Source organism: Taurulus bubalis (assembly GCF_910589615.1).
Source record: "Taurulus bubalis genome assembly, chromosome: 9".
NCBI classification, from domain to species: domain Eukaryota; kingdom Metazoa; phylum Chordata; class Actinopteri; order Perciformes; family Cottidae; genus Taurulus; species Taurulus bubalis.
In genome coordinates, this window is record NC_136597.1 from 357,726 (window position 1) to 384,177 (window position 26,452).

At 44.0% G+C, this 26,452-nt stretch overlaps 1 protein-coding gene across 1 annotated transcript; it reads left to right on the plus strand.

Annotated features, from left to right (window-relative positions):
- The first annotated feature begins 1,084 nt into the window (after nucleotides 1-1,084).
- On the plus strand, nucleotides 1,085-26,452 carry far1 (fatty acyl CoA reductase 1). Its single transcript, XM_079223742.1, has 13 exons — nucleotides 1,085-1,130; nucleotides 11,484-11,600; nucleotides 11,904-12,020; nucleotides 12,859-13,034; nucleotides 13,794-13,973; nucleotides 15,307-15,484; nucleotides 16,618-16,662; nucleotides 17,168-17,295; nucleotides 17,376-17,443; nucleotides 18,496-18,667; nucleotides 20,735-20,864; nucleotides 22,121-22,248; nucleotides 23,901-26,452. Exons 2-13 carry the CDS (start codon nucleotides 11,529-11,531, stop codon nucleotides 24,058-24,060), a joined length of 1,554 nt encoding a protein of 517 aa, XP_079079868.1. The 5' UTR covers nucleotides 1,085-1,130; nucleotides 11,484-11,528; the 3' UTR covers nucleotides 24,061-26,452.

A 26,452-nucleotide genomic window follows, 5' to 3' on the forward strand; every position in this document is an offset into this window, starting at 1 on the left:
TTTTTATTTTTATTCCTATCTCTCCTCTTACCGGTCACTCCACTGCACAATTCATATTTAAACACTCATGCCACATACACTTAACTTTAACTTAAACACACACGTCACTTTAACATACACTTATATTAGTGTTATCTGTTGTCTGAGCACTATATTCTTATCTAATTTAGACATCATTGCACTGTTGCTGTCGTTGATTGTTGTTCGTCTCGTCTAATGTCTAATGTATGCACCTTCCGCCTAACAAAATTCCTCGTTTGTGCAAACATTCCTGGCAATAAACGGTTTCTGATTCTGATTAAATATTAAATGTTAAATATTATTGATTACATATTAAATATTAAATGTTAAATATTAAATGTTAAAAGTTAAATATTAAGTATTAAATATATAAGGGTTAAATATTAAATGTTACATTTTAAATATTAAATATTAAATGTTAAATTTTAAATTTTAAATATTAAATATTAAATGTTGAATTCTAAATATTAAATGTTAAATGTTAAATATTAAATGTTAAATAATAAATGTTACATTTTAAATATTACATATTAAATATGAATTGTTAAATATTAAATGTTAAATAATAAATGTTAAATATGAAATGTTAAATATTAAATGTTAAAAGTTAAATATTAAGTATTAAATATATATGGGTTAAATATTAAATGTTACATTTTAAATATTAAATATTAAATGTTAAATTTTAAATTTTAAATATTAAATGTTGAATTCTAAATATTAAATGTTAAATGTTAAATATTAAATGTTAAATAATAAATGTTACATTTTAAATATTACATATTAAATATGAATTGTTAAATATGAAATGTTAAATAATAAATGTTAAATATGAAATGTTAAATATTAAATATGAAATGTTAAATATTAAATATTAAACACAATGTCTTGTATGTGAAAACATAAAAGGCAATAAAGGGTTCTGGTTCTGATTAATGAGTCGGAGTGAGACCTCCTGTTCCCGCTCTGTGGCGGCCCCGTGACGTCACGGCCCCGCCCAGGCTGCGCTTCCTGCTTCCTGCTCTCTCGTGACGCGCCTCTGGTTGTGCGGCTGGACGGGACACGCAGCGCTTCACGTCCAGGACCCGGGAATCATCGACATCTTTCGGGTAGGTGCCCGTCACGTCGCGGCCTGAGCGGCTCCGCTGCTCCCCCGTGGAGCGGCTGCTCCCGCAGAGGAGCGGCGCTGCACACAGTTTCTGCTGGAGGGAGACTACGCAGATACTGCTCACGTTCCTCTCCGTGGCATCACCCTCTCCGCCCCACGGCTGCTGCCGCACGGCTCTGTGTGGACGGCCTGCTGCCCGGTCCCCTTGTGGTCTCTCTGTTAGCTAGCGGAGCGGCCTCCACTTCCCCTTCCTCCCGGTTACCTCACGGTACTTACCCCTCACGGTACGGGCGTCACATGGACGCGAGGACCCGGGGTAACGAGGCGGGGCTGCTCTGTGGGCTCCCGGGAGCTCCGTGACGCTGCAGGAGACTCCTGTAGAGCGTCATGCACACGTTACCAGTCTGTAGAGCGTCATGCACACGTTACCAGCCTGTAGAGCATCATGCACACGTTACCAGTATGTAGAGCGTCATGCACACGTTACCAGTCTGTAGAGCATCATGCACACGTTACCAGTCTGTAGAGCGTCATGCACACGTTACCAGTCTGTAGAGCGTCATGCACACGTTACCAGTCTGTAGAGCGTCATGCACATGTTACCAGTCTGTAGAGCATCATGCACATGTTACCAGTCTGTAGAGCATCATGCACACGTTACCAGTCTGTAGAGCATCGTGCACACGTTACCAGTCTGTAGAGCATCGTGCACACGTTACCAGTCTATAGAGCATCGTGCACACGTTACCAGTCTGTAGAGGGTCATGCACACGTTACCAGTCTGTAGAGCGTCATGCACACGTTATCAGTCTGTAGAGCGTCATGCACACATAACCAGTCTGTAGAGCGTCATGCACACATGACCAGTCTGTAGACGTCATGCACACGTTACCAGTCTGTAGAGCATCATGCACACGTTACCAGTCTGTAGAGCATCATGCACACGTTACCAGTATGTAGAGCATCATGCACATGTTACCAGTCTGTAGAGCATCAAGCACACGTTACCAGTCTGTAGAGCATCATGCACACGTTACCAGTCTGTAGAGCATCATGCACACGTTACCAGTCTGTAGAGCATCGTGCACACGTTACCAGTCTATAGAGCATCGTGCACACGTTACCAGTCTGTAGAGCGTCATGCACACGTTACCAGTCTGTAGAGCGTCATGCACACGTTATCAGTCTGTAGAGCGTCATGCACACATGACCAGTCTGTAGAGCGTCATGCACACATGACCAGTCTGTAGAGCGTCATGCACACGTTACCAGTCTGTAGAGCATCATGCACACGTTACCAGTCTGTAGAGCATCATGCACACGTTACCAGTCTGTAGAGCATTATGCACATGTTACCAGTCTGTAGAGCATCATGCACACGTTACCAGTCTGTAGAGCATCGTGCACACGTTACCAGTCTGTATACGTCATGCACAAGGTCTGATGTAGTGCTACTCTCAGGTTTAAGATGCTCTGGTGAAGGTCTGATGTAGTGCTACTCTCAGGTTTAAGATGCTCTGGTGAATGTCTGATGTAGTGTTACTCTCAGGTTTAAGATGGTCTGGTGAATGTCTGATGTAGTGTTACTCTCAGGTTTAAGATGCTCTGGTGAAGGTCTGATGTAGTGTTACTCTCAGGTTTAAGATGCTCTGGTGAAGGTCTGATGTAGTGTTACTTTCAGGTTTAAGATGCTCTAGTGAAGGTCTGATGTAATGTTACTCTCAGGTTTAAGATGCTCTAGTGAAGGTCTGATGTAGTGTTACTCTCAGGTTTAAGATGCTCTGGTGAATGTCTGATGTAGTGCTACTCTCAGGTTTAAGATGCTCTGGTGAAGGTCTGATGTAGTGTTACTCTCAGGTTTAAGATGCTCTGGTGAAGGTCTGATGTAGTGTTACTTTCAGGTTTAAGATGGTCTGGTGAATGTCTGATGTAGTGTTACTTTCAGGTTTAAGATGCTCTAGTGAAGGTCTGATGTAATGTTACTCTCAGGTTTAAGATGCTCTAGTGAAGGTCTGATGTAGTGTTACTCTCAGGTTTAAGATGCTCTGGTGAAGGTCTGATGTAGTGCTACTCTCAGGTTTAAGATGCTCTGGTGAAGGTCTGATGTAGTGTTACTCTCAGGTTTAAGATGCTCTAGTGAAGGTCTGATGTAATGTTACTCTCAGGTTTAAGATGCTCTACTGAAGGTCTGATGTATTGTTTCCATGACACAGTTAGTGTTACCTGGTCGGTCCAGTGGAAGCCCAGCTGAGTCCCTGTCCCACAAGATCTGTCTGCAGTCAAGCCTCTTTGTAAAGACTAACTCTTCCTGCAGCCTGCTGACTTTCCTCAAGTGTCGTTAAACTTGTTGGGGGGTCTGACCTGAAATAGACTTCCATACAAACCTCTCTGGATTCTACGTGAGCAGGAAGTTGGGTTCTTGGTGGGATGAGCAGGCTGCTGCATACCTTGCTGTTGTGAAGCACACGTCCTCACCACAGCTCATCTCTCCTGGGTGTAGAAGAGATGAACACTAGGCTGGGATTGTTCTGTTTGAATGAATGCCTGGGTGACTAACTTACTAACTTTACATCTTTAATGTTTTTTACCTGAGACTGGCAGTGTGTTTTCACATTGGTCTATAAGTTAGTCTTAAAGTTTCTTCTGAAAGCGATTTGACCTTTTCATAGTGTGCATGAGCCTTGTGTAGCTGCCCATGGTTAACATGAGCCTTGTGTAGCTGCCCATGGTTAACATGGGCCTTGTGTAGCTGCCCATGGTTAACATGAGCCTTGTGTAGCTGCCCATGGTTAACATGAGCCTTGTGCTGCCCATGAATGCATCGTTGCCTCAATGGCTTGCTGGCACGAGCTCTTGATCCCAGCTAAATGTATTGTCCAGCATCAGCTGAATTGGGGTTCAAACTGCAGCCTCGTTATCACTCTAGACTGGTTTCTGGCAGTAGTACATAGACACCAAATATATGAATTATATAAGACACAAAATACTACAATGTTTGTAGTCTCACAAGAAGATAAAACTGCACATCCTAGATATCAATTAGCTAAATGTTCAACAGGTTGAAATATGCCTGATTAGTCTCATTTGTGTTTCTCTCATCTAGGGCTGCAACAACGAATCGATAAAAATAGATTATCAAGTGTTGGCAACGAATTTCATTATCGATTTGTTGTGTCGCGCGATTATTACGGCATTCAATAAGTCGCGGAGAAGAAAAAAAGAGCAGAGCAACTGGCTGCCAGCGTTTCTTAGATTGGAGTGAGACACGGAGAAAAGCTGAGGTCGTGATCTTAGTAATAGAATATGTTTGATGTGTCGAGTCTCGGCCAATCAGCATTAAGATGTCTACAGCGGCTTCATTTCCCTCCAACTTGTTTTTAATGGAAGCTAGTCAGCTTGCTATCGCGTTAGCTAACGTGTTTGGGTTGTGTATTGTCGTTAAAGTTACTTTATGTTCCGTTACAGTTCAGTTTTGCTTGTAAAGAAACGTAACGTGATGAAACATGCCGTCACCCCCCGGTCTGGTTCAGTTCACCAGTCACTCTTAACGTTAAACCGGCACACCGGAGGATCTGGCTGCAGGTTTTTATTTACTCAAAGTAGAATGAAGTAAATCACATAGTTGGGCTTAGCCAACAACATGACGTTGTGGTCATAAGAGGCCCAGATATTGAGAGCAGATGACGCATTGGTGGCAATTTGGACATGTTATAACTGTTATAACAGGTTATACCTTTACTCATGGTTATACCTTTAGTCATGTTATAACTTTAGTCATGTTATAACTTTAGTCATGGTTATAACTTTAGTCATGGTTGTAACTTTAGTCATGGTTGTAACTTTAGTCATGGTTGTAACTTTAGTCATGTTGTAACTTTAGTCATGTTTGTAACTTTAGTCGTAGTTATAACTTTAGTCATGGTTGTAACTTTAGTCATGTTGTAACTTTAGTCATGTTGTAACTTTAGTCATAGTTATAACTTTAGTCATATTGTAACTTTAGTCATGTTGTAACTTTAGTCATGGTTAGAACTTTAGTCATGGTGTAACTTTAGTCATGTTATTACTATAGTCATGGTATAACTTTAGTCATGGTATACCTTTAGTCATGTTTTAACTTTAGTCATGGTTGTAACTTTAGTCATGGTTGTAGCTTTAGTCATGGTTGTAGCTTTAGTCATAGTTGTAACTTTAGTCATGTTGTAACTTTAGTCATATTTGTAACTTTAGTCGTAGTTATAACTTTAGTCGTAGTTATAACTTTAGTCATGGTTGTAACTTTAGTCATGTTATAACTTTAGTCATAGTTGTAACCTTAGTCATGTTCTAACTTTAGTCATGTTCTAACTTTAGTCATGTTGTAACTTTAGTCATGGTTGTAACTTTAGTCATAGTTGTAACTTTAGTCATGGTTGTAACTTTAGTCGTAGTTATGACTTTAGTCATGGTTATGACTTTAGTCATAGTTATGACTTTAGTCATGTTGTAACTTTAGTCATGTTGTAACTTTAGTCATGTTGTAACTTTAGTCATGGTTATAACTTTAGTCATGGTTATAACTTTAGTCATAGTTATAACTTTAGTCATGTTATAACTTTAGTCATGGTTGTAACTTTAGTCATGGTTGTAACTTTAGTCATGGTTATAACTTTAGTCATGGTGTAACTTTAGTCATGTTATTACTATAGTCATGGTATAACTTTGGTCATGGTATACCTTTAGTCATGTTTTAACTTTAGTCATGTTTTAACTTTAGTCATATTTGTAACTTTAGTCGTAGTTATAACTTTAGTCGTAGTTATACCTTTAGTCATGGTTGTAACTTTAGTCATATTTGTAACTTTAGTCGTAGTTATAACTTTAGTCGTAGTTATACCTTTAGTCATGTTGTAACTTTAGTCATATTTGTAACTTTAGTCGTAGTTATAACTTTAGTCGTAGTTATACCTTTAGTCATGTTATAACTTTAGTCATAGTTGTAACTTTAGTCATGTTATAACTTTAGTCATAGTTGTAACTTTAGTCATGTTATAACTTTAGTCATGTTCTAACTTTAGTCATGTTATACCTTTAGTCATGGTTGTAACTTTAGTCATGGTTGTAACTTTAGTCATGGTTGTAACTTTAGTCATGGTTGTAACTTTAGTCATGGTTGTAACTTTAGTCGTAGTTATGACTTTAGTCATGGTTATGACTTTAGTCATAGTTATGACTTTAGTCATGTTGTAACTTTAGTCATGTTGTAACTTTAGTCATGTTATAACTTTAGTCATGGTTGTAACTTTAGTCATGGTTGTAACTTTAGTCATGGTTGTAACTTTAGTCATGGTTATGACTTTAGTCATAGTTATGACTTTAGTCATGTTGTGACTTTAGTCATGTTGTAACTTTAGTCATGGTTGTAACTTTAGTCATGGTTGTAACTTTAGTCATGGTTATGACTTTAGTCATGTTGTGACTTTAGTCATGTTGTAATTTTAGTCATGGTTATGACTTTAGTCATGTTGTAACTTTAGTCATGGTTATATCTTTAGTCATGTTTGTAACTTTAGTCATGGTTATATCTTTAGTCATGTTGTAACTTTAGTCATGGTTATATCTTTAGTCATGTTGTAACTTTAGTCATGTTGTAACTTTAGTCATGGTTATATCTTTAGTCATGTTTGTAACTTTAGTCGTAGTTATAACTTTAGTCATGGTTATGACTTTAGTCATGTTGTAACTTTAGTCATGGTGTAACTTTAGTCATGTTGTTACTATAGTCATGGTATAACTTTAGTCATCGTATATCTTTAGTCATGTTTTAACTTTAGTCATGGTTGTAACTTTAGTCATGGTTGTAACTTTAGTCATGGTTGTAACTTTAGTCATAGTTATAACTTTAGTCATGTTGTAACTTTAGTCATATTTGTAACTTTAGTCATATTTGTAACTTTAGTCTTAGTTATAACTTTAGTCATGGTTGTAACTTTAGTCATGTTATAACTTTAGTCATAGTTGTAACTTTAGTCATGTTATAACTTTAGTCATAGTTGTAACTTTAGTCATGTTCTAATTTTAGTCATGTTATAACTTTAGTCATGTTATAACTTTAGTCATGGTTGTAACTTTAGTCATGGTTGTAACTTTAGTCATGGTTGTAACTTTAGTCATGGTTGTAACTTTAGTCATGGTTATGACTTTAGTCATAGTTATGACTTTAGTCATGTTGTAGCTTTAGTCGTAGTTATAACTTTAGTCATGGTTATGACTTTAGTCATGTTGTAACTTTAATCATGTTATAACTTTAGTCATAGTTGTAACTTTAGTCATGTTGTAACTTTAGTCATGTTGTAACTTTAGTCATGTTATGACTTTAGTCATAACTTTAGTCATGTTGTAACTTTCGTCATGTTATAACTTTAGTCATAGTTATAACTTTAGTCATGTTGTAACTTTAGTCATGTTATAACTTTAGTCATGTTATAACTTTAGTCATAGTTATAACTTTAGTCATGTTATAACTTTAGTCATAGTTATAACTTTAGTCATGTTATAACTTCAGTCATGTTATAACTTTAGTTATGTTATAACTTTAGTCATGTTATAATTTTAGTCATGTTATAACTTTAGTCATGTTATAACTTTAGTCATAGTTATAACCTTAGTCATGTTGTAACTTTAGTCATGTTGTAACTTTAGTCATGTTATAACTTTAGTCATGTTATAACTTTAGTCATAGTCATAACTTTAGTCATGGTCATAACTTTAGTCATGGTCATAACTTTAGTCATGTTATAACTTTAGTCATGGTCATAACTTTAGTCATGTCATAACTTTAGTCATGTTATAACTTTAGTCATGTCATAACTTTAGTCATGGTTATAACTTTAGTCATGGTTATAACTTTAGTCATGTTGTAACTTTAGTCATGTTGTAACTTTAGTCATGTTGTAACTTTAGTCATAGTTATAACTTTAGCCATGTTGTAACTTTAGTCATGGTTGTAACTTTAGCCATAGTTATAACTCTAGTCATGGTTATAACTTTAGTCATGGTTATAACTTTAGTCATGTTGTAACTTTAGTCATGTTGTAGCTGTAGTCATGTTTGTAACTTCAGTCGTAGTTATAACTTTAGTCATGGTTATGACTTTGGTCATGTTGTAACTTTAGTCATGTTGTAACTTTAGTCATGGTTATAACTTTAGTCATGTTGTAACTTTAGTCATGTTGTAACTTTAGTTATGGTTATAACTTTATAACAATTAATAACCCACAACTAACTCTCTTTAACAGGTAAAACACCACAACACAACAGTTTGTGACACAAACAATTTGTAACACTAATAATTTAACAAATGACACCGCCTAACTGCATGCTGGGTACAGCTCGCCCACTATCACAATAAAACCCGTGGAACGGTACCGGGTTTGGGACCGCTGGAGTAGCATTTAATTTCTATGTTGCTGCGATGGCTGAGGCCTTGTTTCCTGCTAGTCTGTCCGGTACATTCTTCAACAGGAACTCAGGAACTCCTTCAATGTGGCGCCAGTGTCCAGCTAGACACGAGGATGACCTGATTGAACTAAACTGAATTTGGTGGTCATAACATTTCTTTTGGCATAACTAAAGAATTCATACACTAAAAATGTCAATTTCATATATATATATATATATATATATATATATATATATATTAATTATATATGCACACACACAACCCTCCTAGACCGCAGTGCATAATTAAAAGTCCATCTCATCCCTGCTCAGCAGGACTATTGACTGTAAACTTAGACAATTGCCCACGAGGCATCCAGATGACCATCCCAATATGTACACAACAATGCCTTCTGCCAGTTGTGTATTGCTTAGTAGTGGAGCAACGGATCATAAACTCACAGATCAGATCAGATCCACACAAAAGTAAAACAGGAACAAATATGACTTTTACAGATCCCTGATAACGTTTGTTCTGCCACCAATACGAGTTGATCCATATTTACTCCCTTTTGCTGTTTGATTATAGCAGCTGGTCTACAAAGATCCAGACCTTTCTTATTTAATTAAATTATTTGTTATGCAACCGTCCCAAAACACATTACAACCATCTGTAACCATCAATGATTATAAATGTTTTCCTTTCACTCTCTTATAGTCATCTATAGTGTTTTATTTTGTATTTTTATGGATTAAAATCATTCTTGTCAAAAGCTGCTTAAAGGTATTATAAACCGATCATAATTCACCTCTAATATCTTTACGTTGTTATGAAAACATCTCCTTCAAATATTTCATTTAACCCAGTGGTTCACGCCCCACTTTGGAGGAAGAAAAATGTTCACGCCCCAACAACATTCTAACAAAATGGTCCATGCTGAATTTTTATTAAAATACCTTTTTTTAACCCTAATCCATCAGACAAAAACTAATAACATGTGCAATCACTTTGTTAGAGAAATGCAAATACAGTTCTATCTGTGCAAAAAAGAACTAATATTTGGCAAATAAATGGCCTATTGCGGCTGCATTGAATATATGATAATAACAATAACGTCCAACCTGTGCAAAACAAAATGAGTGCGCCCCACAGTTTGAGAACCACTGATTTAACCAGATTCCATTTGAACACATGTTAACATTGTAATTTACCTTCCCCCAATACTCACTTCCATTGAGCAGAGCCTGAACGCATCATAATAAGTGATCGGGCCCTTCGTTTGTTGTCCATTAGCCACATTACTAGCTCTCCGCCTGTCAGTCTCAGCAGAGCCGCATCATCCTCCCCATGAAGCCCAGTAGTGGCAGAGCCAAGAAGGCCTGTGTGAAGCTATGCATGAGGGTCCAGGTCACTGGGACCGGGCCCATGCTGTAGTCCTGTTGGCATCGTACTCTTTAAAATGAAGCTGCCTAGTCGAAGCAGCTTTCTGTATGTCCAGGTGAGGCTTCCAGGGCGAGCTGCTCTGATGCAGCCGGTGTCCACAGAGCAGGTGTCTACAGAGCAGCTGTCCCCAGAGCAGCTGCACACAGAGAATCTGTCCTCATTGCAGCTGTCCTCAGTGCAGCTGTCCTCAGTGCAGGTGTCCACAGAGCAGCTGCACACAGAGCAGCTGTCCACAGAGCAGAGCAGGTGTCCACAGAGCCAGTGTCTGCAGAGCAGCTGTCCACAGAGCCGGTGTCTGCAGAGCAGCTGTCCACAGAGCAGAGCAGCTGTCCACAGAGCAGGTGTCCACAGAGTTCTGTTCATGTCCTCTCACTGCCTTCCTGTTTTCAGTGTATGGAAATGCATCAAATGCTCTGTGAAGCCAGAATTCCCTGACACCATTGAACCTTGTTTATTTGCGTTGCATTTGCATTCAGCCTGGAGCTTGTGAGGCATGGTGCCTTCAGGCTCTGCATGGTGCCTTCAGGCTCTGCACACAAGCCTACAAGTCAAGAAATGTGAACTGAGAAATGTCTTTACTTTTCAATCTACTTTTTCTCAAAATGACCAGAGTGAAGCTTAACTGTGAAGTGAACCTCAGCCTCCTACTGTCTCCGTAGAACTCCAGTGAATGCAGCACGATGAGGTGTATGATGTTGATACTCCATGGAACATGGAGTGAAATTAGCTTTTCATTTCAACCATCAAAGTCAAAAGCAGCATCTGAGATTCTCCCAATTCTTTTGTCCTTCCCGCCTTGCGTCCGTCTGAAGGAAAAGGAAAACTCTTGAAAGATGACACGGCATGTCTCACCGAACGCCTCCAGCGATGCAGCTTGGACCCTGCAGGCGTCTGAGGTGATGGAGGAGCAAACGCCCCCAAGAGCTAAACAACCACCTAGTTGACAGAAACACTACAGTTAAGATGCAGAAGATTTAGACTGCAGCAACCAATCGTGATTCGATCGTAGCTTCTCTTTAAATGGTCGTTCTCCAGGATAAGTCTGCAGTCTACATTTAGACTGTCTAAACTTTAGGGATTCTCAATATGACTCGATAAGCAATAGTCAAAGTACAAACTAGAGACAGTCTGGTGTCAATCACATACGACACTGTAAAGGGCTGTGATGCTACCGCACACGCACACGCACGCACACACACACACACACACAGGTGTGTGAGGTTGGATCCATTTCACTGACTGTGGCTTTGTAAGCAAACGGCACCACAACTGTTACCAATTACATTCCTGTGTTCCTGGAGCATCAGTCTTTCTTTAAAAAAACTCAGAAAATGTTGTGATCTCGGCACAGTACACAGCTAAACAAGGGAAAGAATGGAGCTGATGAATGCTGCATCCTGACTTCCACTCTGGAAACGCCTCATGGAACAAGTTCAGGCATGAGGTGGCTCAGTTGTAACCCCCCCTTTTGTCTTTCTTATTCCTGTGCAGGCGGAGTGGTGTTAAAGGAGCTCACTGTGCAGGACAACAGACATCATGGTGAACATCCCAGAATACTATGCAGGAAAAACGGTGCTGATCACTGGAGCAACCGGCTTTATGGGCAAGGTACAGTAGTAGAATAGGAAGCAGCCAATGGGATGACTGAGATGTGAGCTTCTGAGCCAGATGAGGAACCTGGAGGGAAGACTCTCCCTCCATTGAGGCCGAGGGAGACCAACTCCTTCTCTGCTCCACCAGAGACTATCAGTGTTCAGTCCACAATGCATGAATACCTTCTGGTTGATATAGATGTGGCAGAGCATTCACATGGCTGTTCTTCACTGCTTTGGTCTACCAAACAGCTGAGTTGATTGAAGTTGATGTATGTGATGCAACATTTTACTTGCGCCTCCTTCCTGGTTGTTCAAGGTGCTGCTGGAGAAGCTGCTGAGGTCCTGCCCAGGAGTCAAAGCCGTCTATGTGATGGTGAGGACCAAAGCCGGCCAGAGCCCTGAGGCCCGCATCGCCGACATGATCAACGGCAAGGTGAGGCGTGTGGAGGAGGGGCGCTAGGTGGGGGTTTGAAGAGGTGAAGGGAATCTGCTGCTGAGTGAGGTCCCATGATGGTGATGAAGGCCCATGATGGAGATGAAGGCCCATAATGGTGATGAAGGCCTCATGATGGTGATGAAGGCCCATGCTAGTGATGAAGGCCCCACGATGGTGATGAAGGCCCATACTAGTGATGAAGGCCCCACGCTGGTGATGAAGGCCCCGATGAAGGCCCCACGCTGGTGATGAAGGCCCCACGCTGGTGATGAAGGCTCCTCGCTGGTGATGAAGGCCCCTCGCTGGTGATGAAGGCCTCACGCTAGTGATGAAGGCCCCTCGCTGGTGATGAAGGCCCCACGCTGGTGATGAAGGCCCCACGCTGGTGATGAAGGCCCCACGCTGGTGATGAAGGCCCCTCGCTGGTGATGAAGGCCTCACGCTAGTGATGAAGGCCCCTCGCTGGTGATGAAGGCCTCACGCTAGTGATGAAGGCCCCTCGCTGGTGATGAAGGCCCATGCTAGTGATGAAGGCCCCATGCTAGTGATGAAGGCCCCACGATGGTGATGAAGGCCCCACGATGGTGATGAAGGCCCCACGATGGTGATGAATGCCCATGATGAAGATGAAGGCCCTTACAGCTGCAGCACTACGCTCTAAGACACCACTTCCAACAGTTCATGTGTTTTAGTGTCTTCACGTTGGACAAGCTGCTGGGAGGAGGAGATGTGGAGACACGGGCAAGGGAAACTGTTGTATAGAAGCGTCTTCCACACTGAATTACTGTTGTGTTACTGCAATTTAGTGTGGACTCTAACTTCATTCCCCTCTCAGCTGTTTGAGAGATTGCAAGACGAGCAGCCCGGCTTCGCAGAGAAGATCGTAGCGGTGAGCAGTGACCTGACGCAGCCGGAGCTGGATCTGAGCAAAGAGGACCAGAGCGTCCTGGCTGACAACATCAACATCGTCTTCCACTGCGCCGCCACCATCCGCTTCAACGAGCCGCTCAAGTGAGTCTTCTGTTTATTTGGCTTGGTTCTTAATTTCTGGATGACCTTCTTGGTAATGTGTGCAGTGTTTCTCTCTAACGCACTCTGTGAGTCTTTCTTCCTGCTGTTGACTTAGTCAGATGAGTGATCAGAAGGAGATGTGTTTGCTTGACGTGGCACTGACATGGGGGTGTGGCCCACTGTTTGCAGTCGACACCTGAGACTCCTCCCCTTTCTGCAGGACTTTGGCTCGTCGTTTGTTCTGTTCTTCACTGCTGATTGATCTGCTTACGACCTCAGGGAGTCGGTAATGGGGTTTGGAGTTGGACATAAAAACACCAATGATAACCCTACCATTGGTGTTTTTGTGTCCGTTAGGTGTTAGGCCCTCTGTATGACCCTGGGGTCAGACGCTCATGTCTGTACTCGGGATGTTCAGGTATTGGTAGTCGCCGATCATCTGGACAACCCTGCTCTACCTCTGACCCACAGTGAATGATGTGTAGTGTTAAAGCGCTTTGAGTGGTCGTAAAACTAGAAAGAGAGACGTGAGGCAACAGGAAACCTGAATATTAATGAATATATATTTTGAAATGGAAGTTCAGCTTCTAGTATCTTGTGATAGTAGTCTGTGTCCATTAGAGGTCAGCCCTAAAGGGTCACTGTGTCAATGCTAACAACACATGACTGGGACAGAACCAAGACATCCTGCACACTACGACTCACTTGTATTTCAGTTCATCATCTCATGCACTGACTGTCTGTCTTCCTTTCCTCCAGAGACGCAATGCAGCTGAACGTCCTGGCCACCCAGAAGATGCTGGCTCTGGCCCACAGGATGAAGCACCTGGAGGTCTTCCTCCACATCTCCACAGCCTATGCCAACTGTGACCGGGAGCTCATCGAGGAGATGGTGTACCCTCCACCCGTAGACTACCGCAAGCTCATCGACTCCCTGGAGTGAGTTGGTCTGGACTTTCCATGAGCGGCTCCTACACACCCACTGCTGTGGGGGTGGGGTCACTCGACAGTAGAACAGGGTTATGGTGGACTAGACTCATAAAAAGCAAGTAGGAGTGTGTTATGGAGATGAATGTCAGTGATGCAGTGGAGCAAACGGCTGCTTGTTGACACTGATCAGTAAAGCATTGGAAGCAGTAAAGCATTGGAGATGCAGAGGAGGAGAGTAATGGCTGCTTGGGGATTGTTTGTCTCATCAAGCTGAGGAAGACTGGAGGATGTTTGCAGAGCGCCGTCAGCTGAGGAGGAAGTCTGTCGTGCCAAAGTGTTTCTTTCTGCTATAATATTAACCCACTGCTGTCATAACCATGATGTATTCAAACCAGTGCTTTGGTTTTGGAACACGACTTTGGGCTTATGACATTTTTATAATTGACAAAGTGCCATCAGATGTGGTCGATGAATGCAATTCAATAAGGAAATATTCAAAATTGAATGACTATACATTAATTTGATGTAACCACACGTTTTCCTAATCAAAGAAAGTGATTCAATGCAGTTGTAAAATCCAACATTCCATCCTTTTTGTAAAATACAGTGTTCCTGATGCATCTGTTGGTTCTAGTTTAGTCTCAGCTCATTGGCTGCAGCTCTGGCTGCATCAGACCAGTCTCTCTGGTCTGAGGGGCTTTTGTTGTCAGAGTGGACAGGAGGACTAAAGGGTGTGGTGTGAACTAAGGCTACATCAACATTACCACATGCACCACATGTACTGGGTGCTGCAGCAGCATGTAACTGCACAACAGCTGGAATAGACAACACAGCAAGTAGCGCTTGAAGTTCAGCATCCATGATGAGATGAATCACGGTGGACCTGGCGGTTTGTTTTCATGTGATGAATCCGGGAACGTGACGGCTAAGACCCGACCAAGTAGCGACCTGGTGTCTACGCCATCCTTTACAAAGTTCTCCATTTGGGTGCAATAGAAAGCCGGGTAGTGAGGATGCTCAGTGCAAGAGGAGGTGGCCTAAGATAGCCGTCTCAGTGGACACAACGTCCTGTTTAGACACTCATGATGGTATAAAACCTCAGATTCTTTTAAATGATATTAATCTCCAGATTAGTAGATAAATAAAAAGTAGGAATGCATTTTTAAGATTCACTCGGCATGATTCACGTCGTCATACACGAAGGCCTGGGCGACATGAAAGAGCACTTCATACGCCGACTGTGTCCGTGCTGTGGTGGTCATGATGGAAGAGCTGTATCACATTAGTACTGCTGGTTAAATAACTGTCTACTCTAAGACCATCTTACTTCATGTCGCTCCAGCTGGATGGATGACGAGCTGGTGTCTGCTCTGACGCCCAAGCTGATCGGGCAGCGTCCCAACACCTACACCTACACCAAAGCCTTGGCGGAGTATCTGGTGCAGCAGGAGGCCGGAGACCTCAACGTGGCCATCGTCAGACCTTCCATCGTCGGAGCCAGCTGGAAGGAGCCCTTCCCAGTGAGTGACTCAGACTGCTATTGCTTCTTCAGCAGCGGCTGCTAACCTAACGGTACTGCTGCATAGAAGTAGCATGAAGGATCACTGCTGCATAGAAGTAGCATGAAGGATCACTGCTGCATAGAAGTAGCATGAAGGATCACTGCTGCATAGAAGTAGCATAAAGGATCACTGCTGCATAGAAGTAGCATGAAGGATTACTGATGCATAGAAGTAGCATGAAGGATCACTGCTGCATAGAAGTAACATGAAGGATTACTGATGCATAGAAGTAGCATGAAGGATTACTGCTGCATAGAAGTAGCATGAAGGATCACTGCTGCATAGAAGTAGCATAAAGGATCACTGATGCATAGAAGTAGCATGAAGGATTACTGATGCATAGAAGTAGCATGAAGGATCGCTGTTGCATAGAAGTAACATGAAGGATTGCTGATGCATAGAAGTAACATGAAGGATTACTGATGCATAGAAGTAGCATGAAGGATCGCTGTTGCATAGAAGTAGCATGAACGATTACTGCTGCATAGAAGTAGCATTAAGGATTACTGATGCATAGAAGTAGCATGAAGGATTACTGATGCATAGAAGTAGCATGAAGGATTACTGATGCATAGAAGTAGCATGAAGGATTACTGATGCATAGAAGTAGCATGAAAACAAGTAGAGCACACTGCAGGAACCAGAGGAGATCTCGTGAGCAGGGAGACTTGAAGTGGAGGAAGTCATTGTTTCAGGGATGAAGTCCAACAGAACTGAGCCTCTTGCTGCAACACAGAGGTGTTTGAACAGTAATGAATGAATGAATGAATGAGCGAATGAATGAGCTCTGCACATCGCTGCTGCTTCTCTGGTGTAGGAAGGTTTCACCCCGTCTGAATGTCAGAGCAACAGCTGACAGAAAGGTGTGACTATAGAAGAGTTGAGTCTGTTGGACGGAGGGTAACCAGGCTAAAGCACATAGAAACACATGTTACATCTATTTCATGTGATTTATGAACTTATTGCATTTGAGTAGTTAAATGTTTGAACTATAAGCAATAAGTAATTTATCAAAGAGTCTGTGAAGAAAAGGTCTAAATGTATCAGTGACTGGGCTAATGGTGTTGCTCTGTCCTCTGCCTCTCTTTCAGGGTTGGATTGATAACTTCAACGGGCCCAGTGGAATATTCATAGCAGTAAGTACCCGCTGCTGCTGTCTCTGTTGAGCCAGATCCTGACCCACCTGCTGCAGCTTCAGCTCTTTAAACACAGATCCACAGCTGGAACGCTTTAAACCTTTCGGCAGGTGGAAGAACTTGTTTTCAGTTCGACATGCTGACTCTTTCCTTTGGTCTCCACTTAGTGTCAGAGTGCTGCCTGGAGATGTTGACTCAAGAGGTGGCTGAAAGCAGGAGGAACAGGATCGGACTGCTTTTTATCAAGCGTTTCCCTTCCATTAACCTCACTCAGTCACTGCAGACATCATGTCACAGCAGTCATGGAATGAAATGATAGATAAACGATATTTCCTGACATTGGAGAGCCCCGTGATTTAATGTGTCAAAGTTCTTGAACAGGAAGGAGGCGGGTCAGTTTGACGTCACCTCTACAGTCTGTGTGACTGTCCTCTGGTCCTCAGCCCGTTGGAATCTGACCTGAGACGTTCTGCTTAATTAGTGGTGTGTCTTTGACCTCTTCCAGGCCGGCAAGGGGATCCTGCGCACCATGAGAGCGTCCAACGATGCGGTGGCCGACCTGGTGCCAGTGGACGTGGTCATCAACGCCACGCTGGCTGCAGCCTGGTACTCTGGATCACAGACACTCACCAGGTGGAGCTCCACAGGTCATCGTCTGGTTGCGTCCATGAGCTGTTTGTGTCTTTGGTTCTGAACCTTTGCCTCCATTACAGGTCTAGAAAGATCCTGGTGTACAACTGCACAACCGGAGGGATCAACCCGTTTCGCTGGGGGGAAGTTGGTATGCTGCCTCTTATCTACCTCTGAAAACACAAAGGAAGCTGTATGTCTCACTGTAATCTGAGCTGCTGCCGACACACCCAACCTGAGCCTTGTCCACCTCCTGCATCCTGGTGGAGTCGAGGCTCACAGTGGTGGTTAATCTCCATCTGCAGCTGATTGCTATGGACTGTAATGTAGGCCTCCTGGTTTGATTTGACCCTCTGGAGTGGAACGTGGCGCCCTCACTAACGGCAACGTGACCATGTGATACACGGTGGTCCAGCACCACCTTGTGAACCGGTTTATCCCACCACTCAAGCTTGGCATCCTCTGACCTAAATACAGAAGAAAGAGAGAGATTAGATGTTGGGTTCAGTATGTATTTGTACTGCGATACCATTTCCCTTTGCCAGCCTCCAGAATAACACCTCATGCTGCCTGATGTAGTGATTAAGGCTTTGTGATCTGGCCCCAAAAGTAAATCTCCAGTTCCACTCACTTCACATGCACCTGAGGAATCAGACCAAGGCAACAGTTGAGTCATACACTGAGGTGTTACACAATCTTATCAACTCAGATTGTCTGAGTGATGTGAGTCAGTGTGTGCTTTTTATTATCAATTTCTATGACATAACTGTATCGCGATATCTCATCATATCTGTAGGATTAATCATGATATGACTGAAAGACATTCTGCTACTGGTTTATGGCTCAAACCCTCTGAGTCCACTTAGTGATGGGCTGCTAGTTCTGGACCGTGTTCCTCACCCGAAAGTCAGGAAACTAACTCTACCATCTACATGTCCATGACAACTGAGCTCCGTCTGCAGAGAACGATCATGTGAAATGATCAAAAGCTCCAGAAGAGCGACTCTCAGACCATGAAGCCGTTGATCAGATACTGAAAGTAGTGATGCAACACCCAGAGCTCAGGAGCCGTGAGCAGCTCTAGGTCTGGGTCGTGTACAAGATTAAAGATTTGTGTTTTGCCAACAGCTTTCAGTCAAGCATACACAAGCCGAATGTTTTGAAGTGCTGATTACTGACTGTTAAACAACCTTCTGTTTCTAGAGTACCATGTAATATCCACGTTCAAGAGGAACCCCCTTGAGCAGGCCTTCCGTCGGCCCAATGTTAATCTCACATCCAATCACCTAATCAATCAGTACTGGATCGCCGTGAGCCACAAGGCTCCGGCCTTCCTGTACGACCTGTACCTCAGGCTGATTGGACGAGAGCCCAGGTAACCTCCTCCTCCTCATCGACTCAGACGCGCCGCACCGCTGCTGTTTTAACGCCCTCACACACACACACACACACACACACACACACCTCTGCTGCTTTAGTCCTGTCTTCTCTTTACTGTAGCCGGCTAACGTTGTAGCTGCCGTGCTAATGTGTTACATGATGCTTGTGTGCAGTATTTCTGAGTTGAAGGATGCATAACCCAGCTGCTCTCCTGACCACACGGGGGCACTGATGGGTTCTGCCCTCTTCACGTCTCGCTGTCGGCTATGTCGGTGTTCTCGGCCGGGTTCCCAAAGCGTCGGCGCCGAGGTCGACTCGGTCCAGCTGCTGAATGGACCGAGGTGGGCTTCGGCCTGAAGACGCTATGGGAGCCCGACCCGGGTGTTGGCCCTTTGACAAATGCTTTGCTAGCTGCTGTGTTGTCAGTTTCATGAGCTGGATCTGTCCCCTTAAAGCAGAGCGGGAAAGCCCTTCAGACCAGGTCTGCTGTGGAGCTGCAGTGGTCTTTCCACAGGGCCTGCATCCAGCTTCACCTCGTCCTCTCTGTGTGTCTCCTACAGAGTACTGTATAAACATGACCTTCAAGACCAATCCCTTAGAGCAGGCCTTCAGAAGGCCCAATGTCAATCTGCGCTCCAACCCCTTTACTAATCAGTGCTGGACGGCGGTCAGCCACACGCTGCCGGCGCTGCTCTATGACGGCTGTCTCAGGCTGACGGGCCGACAGCCCCGGTAAGCTGGACCCGCCAGACCACGCCCTCCCTGCTGTGTGCGTCACCGGTTCTGTGGGAGGGGGGGTCAGGGAGGGGGCCAGAACCATGGCTGTCTTTTCTTAGTGAAGACGGGAGCACGTTTTTTCTGAAGAAGACTTAGTGAACATGACATTCACTCCACCCACTTCTCACCAATCATGGATCACCCCAAGGCACCATGGGTATCTGGTCATTTACAAAGTTGTGTCCAGTCGGCGACGGGCCACGTCCCACTGAACACAACCCTCTGCATGTCCATGATGGGCTCCACCACGGAGGTGTTCCAGCATGACGGCGTTCTCAGCCTTGTTGCTGCGTCCGGCTCAGATCTGATTGGCTATGAAAGTAACTCATCTAACGCTCATGTGCTGATCCACATGCATGAGGTCACGTCCTCTGACTCATTCATAGGAGGAGTCTGAGTCCTCTTAGTCTGCTCACCAGTGTAAACGATACACAGGCCTCTCATTGGACTACGGCCTACTTATTCAGAACACAAGGAAACACTGTGAAATGATTAGAGAGCATTTAAGTAGAAGAAGACTGAGAAGCTCCTCTACCCTCAGTGATGAGCTCTGCTGCTTCCATTCTCACTCATGGAGGACATTAACTGGATGCAGCGTGAACAGGTGGACACCATGCTGACGTAGAGGTGTGTAAACACTGAATGTGCAGAGCTGCATTGAGCTCGTCTTCCTGGTCTCAGGGTCCTAGAGGACCAGTCAGGCATGTGGGGCCTCCTCTGCATGAGGGAAGGTCACGCTGCTTCCTGCTTCCTTAACACATGAAGAGAAACACAAAGCACTCACAGCTCAAAGATCTTCTTCTTCACAATGATTAGAATCACAATGTGTGAAGTCGCACATCCTGTAGCATGAAGTGATCGAGTGACTCATTCATTCATCTGTACATGAGCTCATCGACTCAATTCATCTGTAGAACAGTTGATGAAGACGTGTTCATCTAACGAGTCAACCTGTGCCTCTGCTCTTCCTCATGACTCCTCCTCTTCATCATGACTCCTCCTCTACCCGTCTGTCCTCCTCTTCATCATATCATGACTCCTCCTCTTCATCATGACTCCTCCTCTTCATCATGACTCCTCCTCTACCCGTCTGTCCTGCTCTTCATCATGACTCCTCCTCTTCATCATGACTCCTCCTCTACCCGTCTGTCCTGCTCTTCATCATGGCTCCTCCTCTTCATCATGACTCTTCCTCTACCTGTCTGTCCCTACACTACATCCTCTTCATCCGTTCCATGTGCTCCTCTTCCTCACCTCATTGCTGCGTTCCTTCGTCATGTCATAGGATGATGAAGACGATCACGCGCCTCCACAAAGCCATGATGGTGCTGGAGTATTTCACCAGTCACTCTTGGGTGTGGAACAACGACAACGTGGCCATGCTGATTGGCCAGATGAGCGCAGAGGATAAGAAGGTGTGTGTGTGTGTGTGTGTGTGTGTGTGTGTGTGTGTGTGTGTGTGTGTCTGTGTCTGTCTGTCTGTCTGTCTCTCATTCATGCTCTGCAGATGTTTTACTCATTGGAGGTGTTCTCACTGTGAGATCGGACACGTCTACATGGTGTGGCTTTGACTCAACAGTATGAGCTCCTTATTTCATCCTTACTGACCGCCAGAGGCAGTGTTTCACACTGGATATGTTCAGTCTCGCGCTTGCGCAGGTTGAGTATTTATAACAACAAAGTCACGTGTGACCTCGGATGACCCCCAGCCGGGTACAACATCCTGAGATCAGTCCCTTTTCATCTTCTCGCTGCGCAGGCTAACTAGTGTGTTAGCATCAGGTAAAGCTGAACTGGTGACCACCGGTCTGAGTCGCAGGTCCCTCGCCCTCCAAAGGCCCTCCCATGCTTTCGGGCCTAGTTCCCGTTCCTCATAGCGCGCATTCAGGATTCATAGAACCGTAGTTACCTTCGTAACTTTCGTTCTATTTCATCCTTCTTGAAATTCTTGAGTTCTTGGTCACTCGGAATCTCGTGGTTTCGCGAGAAGATTTCGCAGAACTGATCTCAGGATGACGCTGGAAGTTATACCCGGCTGGGGGTCACCCGAGGTCACATATACCCGGCTGGGGGTCACTCGAGGTCACATATACCCTGCTGGGGGTCACCCGAGGTCACAGGTGACTTTGTTGTTATAAATACTCGACCTGCGCAAGCCTGAAGATATCCAGTGTGAAACACTGCCTCTGGCGGTCATCCAGGATTCATAGAACCGTAGTTACCTTCGTAACTTTCGTTTTCATGATTCCCAGAGGATGAATCATTTCACACGGATGGATTAGAGGATAATGACATTCCTATGGGCCTTAGCGATACTTTGAAGTTCTCATAGTTTTGAGATTAATATGCATTTGTAGGGTTTTCTTATATTTAATGGATCCTAAAATATTGTACTTTTTTTCATATTTCATCCATCAGTGTATGTTATACATACTTTTATGTATTTACCTTGTCAAATATCTATTGGAACCAGCCAGAAAAGATCCTCATAATTTTCAGTTACATCTCAAATAGAACATGGTCATGTTGATCGTTCTAAAGTTCACCCAGACGGGTTGAGGTGATTCTGTAGGTGTTTAACTTTGTTGTGTTTCTGTAGGTGTTTAACTTTGTGTTTCTGTAGGTGTTTAACCTTGTGTTTCTGTAGGTGTTTAACTTTGTGTTTCTGTAGGTGTTTAACTTTGATGTGCGTCAGCTGCACTGGGCCGAGTACATGGAGAGTTACTGCATGGGCACCAAGAAGTACGTTCTGAACGAAGAGCTGTCCGGCCTGCCGGCTGCCCGCAAACACCTAAACAAGTAAGACTGGAGAACACACGGCTCAGGAGGAGGTGTTGAGAGAGAAGTCTGTCCTCTACATCCTCATTACCCACTCATATCTTTACACTCTCATGCTCTCATTACCCACTCATGTATTTACATCCTCATGCTGTCATTACCCACTCATGTCTTTAAATCCTTATGCTCATGCTCTCGTTACCCGCTCATGTCTTTTACATCCTCATCCTCATGCTCTCATTACCCACTCATGTCTTTACATCCTCATCCTCATGCTCTCATTACCCACTCATGTCTTTACATCCTCATGCTCTCATTACCCACTCATGTCTTTACATCCTCATGCTCTCATTACCCGCTCATGTCTTTTACATCCTCATCCTCATGCTCTCATTACCCACTCATGTCTTTACATCCTCATGCTCTCATTACCCACTCATGTCTTTACATCCTCATGCTCTCATTACCCACTCATGTCTTTACATCCTCATGCTCTCATTACCCACTCATGTCTTTACATGTCAGGAACATGAGCTAACCTGTGAGTGGACAGTCAGCTTTAACAGAGCTCACGTTCATAACCAGCATGCAGACAGGGAACTAAAAGGAGAGGGCATTAATTTATTTAATTTAAGATCTATTCAATTTATTAGTATATGAGAAATTACAGATTATCCTGGGAGGGTTTTCAGACTGTACATCACACAACATCCTGTGTCTTCACGTCAGTAAAGGAAGAACCCTTCATAGAGCAACATGGGCTCCTCTATCAGGATGGACAGGAGAATAGATGTCATGTGACCAGAATGAACGACGTGACAGAGTTACAGCACATTAAGATGACAGAACTGATTCATGTTGGAGTATTAGCTGTAGTAAGTCATGGTAGTATGTGTCTATCAGGATGATGAAGGTAGTGATCTGTGAAAGAGACCAACTTAAAGCTGGTCCTCTGAGGTGTAGACCAACCTAAAGCTGGTCCTCTGAGGTGTAGACCAACCTAAAGCTGGTCCTGTGAGGTCTAGACCAACCTAAAGCTGGTCCTGTGAGGTCTAGACCAACCTAAAGCTGGTCCTGTGAGGTCTAGACCAACCTAAAGCTGGTCCTGTGAGGTGTAGACCAACCTAAAGCTGGTCCTGTGAGGTGTAGACCAACCTAAAGCTGGTCCTGTGAGGTGTAGACCAACCTAAAGCTGGTCCTGTGAGGTGTAGACCGACCTAAAGCTGGTCCTCTGAGGTGTAGACCGACCTAAAGCTGGTTCTCTGAGGTGTAGACCGACCTAAAGCTGGTCCTCTGAGGTGTGGACCAACCTAAAGCTGGTCCTCTGAGGTGTAGACCAACCTAAAGCTGGTCCTCTGAGGTGTGGACCAACCTAAAGCTGGTCCTCTGAGGTGTGGACCAACCTAAAGCTGGTCCTCTGAGGTGTGGACCAACCTAAAGCTGGTCCTCTGAGGTGTGGACCAACCTAAAGCTGGTCCTCTGAGGTGTAGACCAACCTAAAGCTGGTCCTTTGAGGTGGGGACCAACCTAAAGCTGGTCCTCTGAGGTGTGGACCAACCTAAAGCTGGTCCTCTGAGGTGTGGACCAACCTAAAGCTGGTCCTCTGAGGTGTAGACCAACCTAAAGCTGGTCCTCTGAGGTGTGGACCGGTCTCAGCTGTGTTTCTGTTGCAGGCTGAGGAACATCCGCTACACCTTCAACACTGTCCTGGTGGTGCTCTTCTGGCGCGTCTTCATCGCCCGATCCCAGATGGCTAGAAACATCTGGTACTTTGTGGTGAGCCTCTGCTTCAAGTTCCTCTCCTACTTCCGAGCCTCCTCCACCATGAGGTAGTGGTGCTGGACTGGCAGGCGGAGAGGCGACACGGCTGAGGATGTGGATCTGCTGCAGGAGCCTGGAGTCGTCTCTGAAGGTTCACATCTGGGATCTACGTCTCCTGATCTGTAGCCATTGAGAGAACGCAGAGTGGTTGTGTGTCCTCGCTGTTGGAGCGACAACGCAGATGCACACTGTGTTGCTGCAGCGCCTCGCCTGCCTGCCTGCCTGCCTGCTAAGCTAAGCTATGCTATGCTAAGCTAAGCATTGGATGATGCACTGCTGCCGTTGGGTTTGACTCATCCAGGCTTCCTCTTCTGTGTCTGTCACCTGAAAACATAACTCCATTATTAACTTGTTTTTCATTTGATGTTTTTCTATTGAAATGTTTTAAAAACCTGTTACAACATGAATTCTTCATCCAGCTTCTTGCTCCGCAAAGCAGAAGCTACTCTCAGCTCCTGGGGAACGGAGCCGCTTTGGTTTGGTGGCAGTTGAAGGATGGTTCTGTTCTGACTGGGACAAATAATGGTTCCGCCTCTGATCCTTAAGACCAGAGCCTTTAGCCACGTTAGCGTGGTTCAGCCCTCATTGGCGGACTCTTCTCCCGGCTGTGAGTGACCTCATCAGTCCATCCTGCAAACCATCTCGTTCTTCTACTGTATTGTCTATTGTCATGTCTGAAAGTCATTTGTTTAATTTGGCCTTGAAGCTATTTTTGCCAAACCCCCCGTGAGACAGACGGTGGAGCGTCTCCTTGTGTTCTCCACTGCGCTTGAGAAAGTCATGTCGGTCTTTCATGTGGACTCGTCTTCATTGGTCTTTGTTCAGACTTTTCAGGTTTATGTAACTTTGTGTTGAGGTCATTTTTATGGGTTAGTCATGTTCTCTTAGTTGCTTTTGTAAATACACACATGCAGGATGTGTCATGTGCTCATGTTTATAACCTGTTACACGTGGAATGTTCTGTTGCCTTCATCCTTCTGCCTCGTTACATAACGTGTGTTTTAAACCACAAATGTCTGCTTTTACAGAGTGTCTAGCAATGAACCCTCTTGCCATATTAAGTCTTCTCATGCTGAGGTTTACCTGTGCACACGCGCCTCTCTGGCTGCACGCTGTGCTTGCATGCGTCTTCAACACGTTGCTCCTGAATGTCCTGGATGCAGGATTGGCTTCCTCACCGGAGCCTTTACGAAAGGTCCTGTTGGTGGAGGGATGCACGCTTTAGGAAAGAAGTGTGACTTGTGCCTGAACTTTTTTCAATATTCTAACATGAAAATGATTCTATTGTGAAAAGAGAGCGATCAGATCTATGTTTTCTAATTATTTTGTGTACCGCTCTATTTAGGTAGACTTCAAAATACAGATGTATTTTTCTGTAACGACATTGCGTGGCTACAAAAAGCTGACTGAACCGACTTCAGCTGCTGTAAATATGTAAACACAAGTGCAGTTTGTCCACAGCTCAATTAAATGACTTCCCTGTGTCGTATGAACATGTTTCATTCCTCTCTGAATGTCATAGAATCACACGGCCACAATCTCCCTCCGACACCTGAAACCAAGCCGAACGTAAAGATGAAACAAAGCCCTAAGGACACGTTACTGTCTGAGGTAAAGATGAAACGAAGCCCTAAGGACACGGTGGTTCATTGGAGGCCCTGGTTTACGTTTTAGTTGTAACTCCATTCTTTGTGATGTGTCAATGTCCGTCCTTGTTTATTAAAGCAATGCCTGGTCTCGGTCCGGTCTTTATTCCAGGTTACTGTCAGAAATGCGACTCGTCCCATTGGTTGTTTCATCAGCGTAATGATCCATTATTCAGATCACTAAAGGCTCCTCAAAACATGGTTTCAAATGTACAGGTGTGTTTGTCTAACAAGAAATATTCTGTACTATTGTTACGCAATGACCTCTGGACTTCCTTGAGTCTCTGCTGGTTGCCTAGCAACCCTGTGGTGAGGAAAACCATCAGTTTAGTTCAGACGCCGTTGATCAAATCAATCTGTTCCCTTTGCAGAGAATGCATCTGTTATACTTACAGGTTTAGTTCAGAAAGTGATGTTCTTTCAGAATCTCTCCTGAAAGGCCTCATGTGTCTTGTGATGTGTCTTTATCTTTTACCCATGAAGCCTTTGGAGAACTAAGTGCTCTTTCCTTATGGATATAATGACATTCAGTTCTCCTGCTAAAACCTGTTGACTGTTTTCATGTAGAAACGTTTTGTCTCCTGCCTGTTGAAGCTTGCGGCCTGTGTTCTGAGTTTCTGTGTGAACCTTTCTGGTGTTTGTGCTCATGCATGAGCTCACGTTCACAAGTCTTTATTCTCAATGTGACACTCCAACAACAATAAATCAATCGGTGCCTTTTTGTCTGTAAACAAACGGGAATAAACGATTTAATCCTC